The following is an 11110-nucleotide window of genomic DNA, read 5'->3' as shown; positions in this document are numbered from 1 at the left end:
ACTAAGTGGTGATGCTTCTGGATGTGCACAGAAGCAGGGAGAGTAAATAGAATTGCAAAAAGTGGAAAGCACAGCGAGGTTTTGTGAGACCTCCTGACAGGCACCATTTGGATGTGGCACTTGGGGATATGGTTTAGTGGTGAACATGGTGGTACTGGGTTAATGGTTAACTGGATGATCTTGGGAGGTCTTTTCCACCCTTAGTGATCCTGTGGCTCCAGCTTCTGCTTCAGCTGTGACCATGGAAAAGGCAGCATGGCAAGGAGGCAGCACAAGGAGATACAGTGGGCTCTCATGAAGGGGAAATGCAGGGGATGATCTTCAAGTCTCAAGGGATGATGGCAGAGAAGCTCAGCTGTGTTTTCCTGGTGAAACCCTGTCCAGCCTGAGGTAATAATGGCTGTGTTCACAGCACGGTGATGGTGCCATTGTACCCCTTGCTGCTGTGAAGAGGTTCTAACCACAGATGGTCCATGTCATTTCTGGGAGTGATGGAGCTCTCTCACCCTGTCCCCCTGGCCACAGGGGACAAAGGGACACTGACCAGTCCATCTCTAAGGATGGATTTGTGCCAAGAGTGTGAGGGCACAATGGGGTGTGACCCAGAGAACAGGGAAGGAGTTACTACAATGCCATTTTGTGTCACCACTTTCAAACTGCCCTTCTCTCCTTTTCCTCTCTTGTGAAAACCATCATGTCCTCACCACCTCAGCCTTACTAGAGTTTCCAGTCTGGCTGGCTCCTCCAGCAGCCTTCCTGTACACTCCCTCCAGAACTCTTCCCTATCAGCTGAAAGGGTGACAGGCTGTGAAATCCTCCCAAAATCCCTCTACCTTGAAGCTTTTAGGGCTGTGCCAGGAATTTTCTGGTCCTGCCTGCCAGCAGCTCCCAGTTTGCCCCATCTGAATCAATGTCTGTGGGTTTGAAACAGGAATGTTCCTTCCTGGGTCCTTTGGAAAGTGTCTAGCAGGAGATGAGCCCTCCCCATGCCAAGCTGGTGACTGTGAGGTAGAAGAGTGGACTTGGGAGGAGTCATGGGGTGAAATCTCTGCTCTTTTATTGCTCCACTTGTCTGGCTTTGTAAGTTTTGTCCTGGCATGAAGACTTTTGCTATTTTAGGGCTGTTTTCCTTGGGTGGTGGCAGCAGCCTTGTATTTGTGGACTGTAAAACTCTCTGAGAGCAAGGTCTGGTCTCTCAGAGGAGCAGCCCAGTTCCTGGCAGGGAGGGACAAACTCTCCCAAAGTATTTTTCAACACATCTTTTCTACATCTGTCACCATCTTTTCTCTGTTCTGTCAGTGGAGCTGCTGAGGAGAGAGGGCTTTGAATCTGCCAATAACTCCATCAAGTGTTTGCATCAGGATAACCTAAATAACCAGAAACATACATAAACAATAACAAACCAATTACTAAGAACATTCAAGTAGAGGAAAACTTTGTTTTCCCACACTGGCTTCCTTTCCTTTTCCTCTCCCTGTTTGCCATCACCATCTTTCTACCCTTCAAAGATCACTAATTCAGGAGGAGGGAACAGAGTGGAAGAAATCAGTTCCACTCACTAAAAGCCTCAGGACAGTGCAGTTTTTTCTGTCTCTCTGTCTCAAATGCAAAGCTCAACTTTTTTTTTTCTGCCCTAAGCTCATGCCTTTGTGAGCGTTTCTGGTTACAGTTTCTATTTCTGCACTGGCAAGTTCTGACTGGGTTTTTTTTAAGTTTGGTTTTTTTTTTTTTTTTTTTTTAACTTGTGTAGAGAATTATGAAAAGAATTATTACCTAAAATAATAGGTAATAATTAAACTCTGACCTGTGGCATCTCCTTCAGACCCCTTCCTTGATTTGCGGACCACCGAGGACGGACTCAGAGCAGAAAAATGCGGCAGCCGCAGGAAAAGCAGCATCGCCGGGAAGCTCCAGGGGCAGGAGGAGGCCGGGCCAGCGGCGGAGACGCCAAACCCGAGCAGGGAGGAGCCAGGAGCGCTCGGCCGCGCTCGGGGCGCGGGGCAGGCAGCGGCGGCGGCTGCGATAAATGAGCAGGCACAGCCGGGACGGGATTCCAGCCGCGGGCACGGAGCTGCCCCTGCCGAGGGAGCTGCCTCCCCTGGCGGGCACCGCTGCGGCGAGGAGCGGGGGCGGCCGGGCGGCTCCGGCCCCGCAGCAGCGCTGATCCCGGGCACGGCTGCTGCCCCGGCCCCGATCCCGATCCCGGGCACGGCTGCTGCTCCTGCCCCGATCCCGATCCCGGGCACGGCTGCTGCCCCGGCCCCGGCCCCGATCCCGGGCACGGCTGCTGCCCCGGCCCCGATCCCGATCCCGGGCACGGCTGCTGCTCCTGCTGCTGCCCCGGCCCCGCTGCTGCTCCTGCTGCTGCTCCTGCTGCTGGCGGCTCCCGCTGCAGCCATGGCATCCAATGGCACTTTCCTCGCCTGCAACAGTAAGTCTGGGCAAGCCTTCTTGTGTTTCAGCTCTCTTATCTTGTCCAAAAGCTTTATTTTCCCTCCTCTCTTCTCCGCTTCCCCATTCTCTCATTTGGATGTAATGGGGCATTTCAGCGCTGGTGCAGAGAGAGGTGGCGGAGTCACCATCCCTCGATGTGTTTAGAAAAAGACTGGATGTGGCACTTGGTGCCATGATCTAGTTGAGGTGTTAGAACATGGGTTGGACTCGATGATCTTAGAGGTCTCTTCCAACCTAGAAATTCTGTGATTCTGTGATTTTTCTCTGGTAATCTGTGGTGTCTTGGCTGGATAAGCATCTGCAAGTTCAGAAAAGTGGCTCCAGATCTCCTCCCCTTTATGGGAAGCTGAGAGCGGGATGGGTGCTCTGCTGGATAAACTCTGGTGGAGCCAGCAGAGCCTGGATAAACACCTGGGCTCAGGGGCTGTCCCCAAGCACAAAAGTACAAAATAAGCACAAAATAAGTGTGTTTCTAAAAAATTATTATCTAAAATATTATTGCAAAATTATTATTAAGTACAAAATAAGTACTGTTTCTAAAAAAAGAAGTTCTCTCTGCCCTTGCAACAAGTGAGATTTAGGAAGGTTCTGTTGGTGCCAAGCCTGGGAGGCTTGTCTGATGGGGTAATAAAATATCCCCCTTTATTCCCTCACCTGACTTTATGTATTACTTTCTTACCACTTCATTGTATTTTACTTTGAGGAGCAGAAACAACTCAGGGCTGTGACAGCTACAGGTTGAACACCTGGGCTCAGGGGCTGTCCCCGAGCACAAAAGGACAAAATAAGCACAAAATAAGTATGTTTCTAAAAGGATTATTACAAAATTATTATTAAGTACAAAATAAGTAATGTTTCTAAAAAAAGTTGTTCTCTCTGCCCTTGCAACAAGTGAGATTTAGGAAGGTTCTGTTGGTGCCAAGTCTGGGAGGCTTGTCTGATAGGCAGGGTAATAAAATATCCCCCTTTACTCCCTCATCTGACTTTATGTATTACTTTTTTACCACTTTGTTGTATTTTACTTACTCGGAGGAGCAGAAACACCTCAGGGCTGTGACAGCTATGGGTTGAAATGGAATATTTTGATCCCCAAGAAATGGGAAAAGCCTCCAATATTTCTTTTATTCCATTAAATGGGTGCTTTCTTGCTACAGATAAGCTATAAACAAAAATAAACTAATAGAGCAATAAGTGATTACCCATGAACAAAAATCATTTTAGTGTTAGCAGCAGAAATGTGAAAAGATTCCCCCAGGCTGATGAAATCTTCACTCTGATTTTCCCAGATAGTAGAAATCTGACAGGAGGGTGAACCAGAGGTTAATGTTCTACTTTTTGTAGGTATCTCATTCATTATACAGCCACTGGGAAAAGAAAGCTAAGAAACACATCTGGAACTGTTAAAGCATTTCCCATTTTGGCCTGTGGGTTATTTTTCAGTGAATATTATTTAGTCCTCTGGGTTTAGGAACCAAGAAGAATTCAGTGGCTGGTAATCTATTATTTTGTCTGAAGCTGAAAAACACACAAATGTTGAATGAGCCAAGAATTTTAAAAAGTATTTACTGAAATTCCTTGACATGTAACACACACACAAATGCCAGGGTCACTGCAAATGCCAGCCTACTTAGATAAGAGGGGTTGTTCATATGTGGAGCAGAGTTTGCTAGGTAGTTTGTCAGAAATTTCTGATACTGTGAGTTGTGGATATGCTTTGTCCCTGTCTCTGTGTTGAAACTCAGCTTTCTTGAGGTTGAAACCTTTCTTTCAGGTTCTCTCTTCCCCCCGCCAAAAAGAAACCCCACATAAAACAACAGCTGTGTTTTCCATGTCAGAACTAATGTGGGCTATTAATACTCTTTCTCTTGCCTCATGAAGTTGGTTTGTTTCTGAACTGGGAGCCCTTGTGCTCATAGATTGTAGAATAGCTGATTTGTACTATGCCTTATTCTTATACACTGACTTTTCACCCAAGACACTGTGTGCATTGTGCGAGGAATGCTCTCTGCCACAGTCCAGGGGGAGAATCAGCTTGTAAAACCCCACAAGACAGTCCATTTCCTTGTTTGCTCTGCCAGAAAGTCCTCAGGATTAACATCTATATTGAAATTTCCAAATGAATCATCTCCACCTGCCCTTGTGAGCACTGAGGAGGCTCCTTCTGCACTTCATGCTAGGAGGTAACACAGCTGGGATCTGCTCTGGAGCACTTGGTGACTTTGATCTCCTTTCCTAGGAACAAAATGCTCCCAGCACACACCTTTGATCTTTGATGCAGGCTGTGCTTGATCCACCATGTGGGAGTTTTGTGAGCCACAGCTCCCCATAGTCCAGGGAAATTTGGGGTACTGCACATCCCTTTGCACTGAACATTGAACACGTCCCTTTCTCAGACAGGACAAGTAAAATTCACTCTGGATCATTTTTTTTTTTACACAAAAGCTGCTAAATTTTCCATCTGAGCTATGTATTTTAGTAAAACTAAAGCCCACAGTTGGTTCTGAGATTGCTGCCAGTGTGTAAAGCCCCATCAGGCCCAAAAGTAATTAAGACAGGGTCAGAGGATGCTTGAGGAAAAATAGATTTTAATGGGGAAATGAGAAAGAAAGAAGAGAGAAATGCAGTCACTTGGAAAAGTGCTGCAGGTAGCAGAGATGAAAGGATTCAGCCAACCACAGAGAAAAGCAGGAGAGAGAGGTGTGTGGGGAAGAGATGGTTTGTGTAGGAATGGAAACTCAGCTGCCTGGATAGGCACTGGGAGCCAAAGTTACCAATAATTTGTGAGCAGGGTAGAGTTTCCTGTACAGGGACATCAATTAAAAAAGGTATTTTGGAAGGAAAGCTGCAGATAAACACTTGGTGATCACACAGGGTGGGATTCAGCTGGGTCAGCACCAGTATCTTAAGAAATTTTAGGTTTGTAGGGATCTAGGCAGGAGGATTGTATCCTATGCAAACAATCTCTTCTCCTGGCCCCTTGCTGGCACTGTAGATAATTAAATCCTGCAGACTGACCCTCAGCCATGTGTCTCTGAGTGGGTGGAAGGGCTGAGTCCTCACCAGCCAAGCCACCACACCAGAAGGCTGCAGACCTTGGTCAGACACAGAGGTTTCTTTTTTCCTTTGTGCAGGAAAAGATTTTGACACAGTTTCTTCTAAACTGAAATACTTCCACACCTTAAATGAGCCAGCCTAAACACTGTGTGTGGGGAAATTCTCACACCTCAGGCTTTCCCTCACATGGTAGCTTTTAAAGCCCTGTACCATGGTGCCTTTTAAAGCCCACACAAGTCTCAATGGCTGGTTTTGGCTAGAGTTATAGAAATTCCAGATAAATCTCTTAGGGGAAAAAAAATTCCCTAGTTTTGCATAATTCAGTTGTGCAATTTAATTATTGCACAAATTTTGCCCTGCTGCAGAATGTTGAGAATGACCTGTGTTTTGTCTATGGAAGAAATTTCAGCTCCTGAAGAAAAAGTGGAGGAAAAGCTGTTAAGTGGCTTTTAAAAAATGAGGTTGGGACCCACCTACAACTGACTTTGGGTTTCTGAAGAGAACATCTTCATCTGCATGTTCCCAGAAATGTGACCTGGGAGTTGGGCAGCTGAGCTGCTCGAGTGCTCCTGGCTGCTGGTCCTGGTCCTATCCATCAAGTTGATATCCTTCTTTTCAATTATTTTATTTCCACACCAGCTACTGGAAAAGCTGTAATTTATTGCAAGCCAGTATTTTTTTTTTTACACTTTGTTTGCAGCCAAATCTCTCTGTGCACTGTGATGAAGGGACCAGTGGAAGCAGCAAACCAAACCTTCAGTCTGGTTTTGGGCTTCCAGTTTTAGCTGGGTGTTCTGTTTTACCTGGATTTCATCAAGAGCTCAGGGCAGCAGCTTTTGATGGGTCACAGCCTGTTCCCTGCACTGATCCAAGCTCCCTGGGAGGGACCTGGACTGGCAGGAAGATGTACAAAGGTTTTCACTAATAAAGGTCAAGATTTGTCTGTCTGTGAAGTGTCTGAGCAGGCAGCCTGGCTTTGTTTACACCACACAGGGCCAGGGCTCTGCACTGTTTAATTTCCAGCACATTCCCCAGCCTGGTTTTGATCCACAGCAAGCTGGCAGATGGCATGGCCTGGGTGATGGGCTTGCAGCCCTTCCCAGTGGGCACTGTGATATAACCACATTAATACTCTTTCTCTTGCCTCATGAAGTTGGTTTGTTTCTGAACTGGGAGCCCTGTTTTGGGGAAAGATGGGCTGGACGGACATGTCAGAGATGGAGGTGGGACCATTCTCCTCCCAGAGACTGTAGAGACAAAATGAGACAGCCAAAGGATACAAAATGGGCTGAGAAATGCTGGGCAGTGCTGATCCCATCCCACAGCTCCTGGCCAGACTGCAGGCAGGGGAAGGCTTTAGGCAGCGATCTGGAGGACAGCAAGACTTGGGAGAACTCCTGTATGAAATTTAAGGTTTAATGTGTATGGTTTCTGCCCCAGCTCAGCAGGACCTCTCAGCACTCAAAGGGAGAGGGCCAGAAAAGCCAGTGTAAGGTTTGCTGCTGGAGAATCCCGTTCTCAGTGTGACCACAAGGTGGAACTTGGTGCATACCACATGCTCTGCAGAGGCGCCCGCTGGGAACCAGCGGCAGCATCCTTGCCCAGGGATGCATCTGGACTCAGCCCCCACTCCCTGACCTCACTTCCCCACAGGGGGAAAGAGGGAAAATGCTGGTGTAGAGGATCCACAGGCATTTTTTTTTGCTGGAGGTGAGAAGCTGTGCCAACAGCAGGGCTTGGTTCCCAGAGGATGTGAGGGGTCACTGGGGAGAATAAGCTGAGAGCAGGGAGTGGTGTCCTGGAGGAGAAGGAGGAAAGAGGTTTCTGCAGGTGGAATTTGTCAGGGCATGGATGAAGTGAGGAATGGATTCCAGAGGGAAGCACAGGGCAGGTGGGACCCTGCAGATGTGGAAGGCACCTTTCTGTCACATTCTTTAGGAAGAAGAATGACATAATGTAAAATGGACCATTTTTTTCTCCTCTTGGTAACAAATACAGGGCAAGACACAGCCTTTAATCTTTTTAAAGGGAAAATCTACCCTAAACATAACATTTATTATTTGATATGTAGTTCCCATAGGCATTACTAGTTCTAATTTGCATAATGTGCATGATGTGATGGGGAAGTGGTGATGACATCACCAGCACAGGTATTTTTATTCTGCTCCTAAATTATCACAAGTCTGGGCAAATCAGCAGCTGACTTTTGTCATGTCATTTTTGTCAATGTGCCCTAAAGAGATCAGAATTAGGGTTGCATCACTTTTGGTGTTGCCTAAATATGATGGTGGTGAGAGAACAAGTGCAGCCCTAATAAAGAACTCAAAAGCCAACATGCTTCCCCCAGTGTGAAGTGGTAATAGTGCTTCCTTAGCTCCCATGTGAAAGGATGTGATGGAGATTAATTAATTTTGGAAAATCATCTGAAGAGCAGCCTGTGGACTGTAGTGTTCTCACACAGCCCATTTCCTACCAGACACTGCAGCCACTCCATCTGCAAGTGCCTGTTTCCTGGATATTCCCTTTCCTGGATATTCACATCACTCAAACCCTCTGCTAACTTTGGGACCATGTTCTGCCATCCTCATTCCCACTGATTTCCATTTGCTCTGTGAGTAATCCAGCTGGAATCAATAGGGGGATGAGCACAGCAAATCCTGGGCATGGGGACGTGGATAACTTCACTCATGTGACCAGGGCCATTTATTTAATTGGGATTGGTCACATGGGTAAAATTGCACAACCCACTGAGGTGCAGTTACCTGCAGTGAATAAGGCTTGAAGAATTTTTCCACGAGCCATTTACAGGAATCACTTCCTCCCATGCCAGAGCGTGACAGCAGCATGGTGTCACATCAATACCCATGTCATCCTTGCCCATCAGGCTTCTTTTGTGAGTTGTGACATTGTCTTTAAATGACCTCAAGACCACAATAAATCCAGCTCAGTCATTTCTCAGAGCAGGGAATTTCTGTCCCGATAATCTCATCTTCATTTTAAAAACAAAGTGATTTGAACTGCTTTGCATCTCTGAAGCCTTCACAACAGCAGAACTTGCACATTGCTGTTCTGGAGAGGTAGCTAAACTTATTGCATGCTGACCCTGTGCTTAGTCTGTGAGCAAACTTCAGGGCTAAAATGCTCTCCAAGGGCATGGAAGGCTTTGAGCAGAGCTGTCACTGGCACTGCAATTAGAAATTAATGAGAAAGTGAAGCACAGGGCCTCTGTGTGTTCCCAGATCAATCCCCATGGGATGCTGGTTACTGCTGGACAGGAGAGCTGGTGCATAGAAGCAAATTGTTTTGCTAAGGCAATTACAGGAGACTTCCCCACTCCTTTAATTAGATCAGTCCTCTCCAAAGTGCACAATGTGAAATATGGATGTGCTCAGAGACTGATAGCTAATAAATATCATCTAGCCATTACATCATGGTGCTCACCTACTTGCCAGGGCAAAACAAAGCTCCCAGCTCCCAGGGGAGTGCTATGGAGATTACAGCTCTGAATCCAGCCCCTGGATGTTGTTCTTGTTCCCGATGCCTGTCTGTGCAGGGGGCCCAGAAAGGCTGGAGGTGCTTCCCAAACACCCCCTGACAATCTGGCTAACATGTTCAGCAATGTCCCATCCAGAAACTGCCTTTATTCTCCTTTGCTGTCTGTGATCTGCAATGGCTGTGTCTAAATAAAGAGTTATTAGATGTACTGCTGTTCAAGGCCATGCAATGGCACTCTCTTGTCCCCTGAGAGTCTCTCACCTGTGGTTTATGGCAGTGATAAATGGCTCTGACCCTGTCCTTGTGCTGGTCAAACAACCCAGTGCTTCCTTCAAACTGCTGAGAAAGAAGGGGAAGACGTCTGGATTGACAGACACCAGAAACAGAGATAGTGTTTATAAAACCTATATTGACTGTGATGAGGGGCTGGTGATGGACAGCCTTCATTTAGGTTGAAAACAGTGGCTAAAACAGTGTGGTTTGATATCAAGTTTATTGGATATGTGCTGATTCTGCAGTAAGGGACATTCACCCCTGTTTGACCCATGTCCCTGCAGTACCTTCACCTTTACAGCAGCAGCTTGCAAAGGCAATGACAAAAAAAAAAAAAAAAAAAAAAAAAAAAAAAAAGACCAAAAAGAAAAAAAAACAGTATGTGACAAAGTGTGTGTGTATAGCTGCTGTTTTTCCCTTCAGAAAAGGTCATGGCTAGGGAAGCAATGGATTTTAGCCCCAGCCATTGCCAGGACAATGGGGAATGGCTGTCAGTTTCAGCAAAGGAAATGTATATTGGTCATAACATAGAAATTCTTCTGAAAACATCTGAGCTCTTGTGTGGGTATGCGAATTGTTTTTGGAGTCTCTGTCCCTACTAGAGATATCCAAACTCACCTGGACAAGGCTGCAAGCAACCAGATCTACCTTTGAAGGCGACTTCACTTTGAATGGGTGGTTGAACAAGAGAGCCCCAGAGGTTCATTCCAACCTGAATTATTCCGTGATTCTGTGTAATCAGTCACTTGTTAAATCCCTGAGGAGTCTTATTCTTATACTAGAGTGCAGGGCAAATCCGAATGACAAAAATACACCCAAAGCTATGCAGAAATGTGGGGTCAGTGATTCACCCAAGTCACACACAGGAAATCGGTGGCAGAGAAGCCGCTCTCCGCACTCTTAGGAAACCACTCTTTCGTTGGTGGAAAAGGAAGAGGATTAAAACTGAGTTTCCGAGCATCGTTTGGGTCCCGTGTGCCCTGGCTAGGAGGTGTTTTGGGCACCCATTCAGTGCTGGGCAGCTGCTCAGAAGAGGAAGGTGGAGCCAGGCTCGCTGCGGGCAGCACACGCTGACAAGCCCGGGACACTGATTAGGAGCCGCAAACAATATCCGCGATTTCTCCACCCTCTGGAAAAGATGCGTAAAATCCCGCTGGTGGAAAACTTGTTCCCGATACCTGGGCAGCTGCCGGCGGGCTCCTCGGCTTGAGTTTGCATCCAGCGTGTGCAGCAGCAGGAGGAGAGACTCGGCCGGTCCCACCCCCAGCCGGACTCTGCCCTGCCCTGCCCGCCCGCCCGCGCTGCCGCTGTCCCGCTGGCCGCTCCTCGGAGCCCCGTGTGACACCGCCGGAGCTCCTGGATGAGCAGGGACCCCCGCGGGGGTGGCACGGCCCCCCCAGCCCTCCCGACGGCCGCCGAGCCCCAGGCTGGATCATGCAGTGCATCTGCAGGCAGCCCAAGCGCACCGCGTCCCAGGAGAACATCCTGCTGGAGCAGAGCCGCAGAGTGGCCGCGCTGAACGGCATCAGGCTGGGTAAGGGACAGGGACAGGGACAGGGACAGGGACAGGACAGCGTGGGCACACCCGGCAGCCGCTTCCCTTCTCGCTTCCCTGCGCAGTTGAGTGCTCCGCCCTGAATCCAGCGTTATTTTTAAATTCCCAAGGTTTCCTTTGTTTTCGTTTGCTTGTAATCACACGCCAGATGCGTGAGCAGCTTCGTCGGAGGCATCAAAATGTGGGCAAAGGCTTGGTTCCCAAATCTCTTGCTGGGTTTCTGCCCTGCCTCTGCTTGAGGGTGTTTGGGGCGGGCAGTGCCATTCTCCTGCCCGGTTT

General features: G+C 47.8%; 1 protein-coding gene across 2 annotated transcripts in view; it reads left to right on the top strand.

Moving 5' to 3' along the window:
• Nucleotides 1–2297: 2297 nt before the first annotated feature.
• Nucleotides 2298–11110, top strand: part of PLCD1 (phospholipase C delta 1) — a 56338-nt gene continuing 47525 nt past the window's right edge. The window contains exon 1 of one of the 2 annotated variants that reach the window (XM_063176395.1): nucleotides 2298–2431. In XM_063176395.1, coding sequence (XP_063032465.1) covers nucleotides 2398–2431 — 34 coding nt within the window. In that variant the 5' untranslated portion in view covers nucleotides 2298–2397. Of the gene's footprint in view, nucleotides 2432–10658; nucleotides 10811–11110 lie in introns of those variants that run through there. The other variant, XM_063176327.1, reaches the window with a different exon arrangement.

The sequence above is a fragment of the Melospiza melodia genome, chromosome 1 (assembly GCF_035770615.1).
Source record: "Melospiza melodia melodia isolate bMelMel2 chromosome 1, bMelMel2.pri, whole genome shotgun sequence".
In the NCBI taxonomy this organism is placed as follows: domain Eukaryota; kingdom Metazoa; phylum Chordata; class Aves; order Passeriformes; family Passerellidae; genus Melospiza; species Melospiza melodia.
This window is presented reverse-complemented; position numbering and strand designations above follow the sequence as displayed.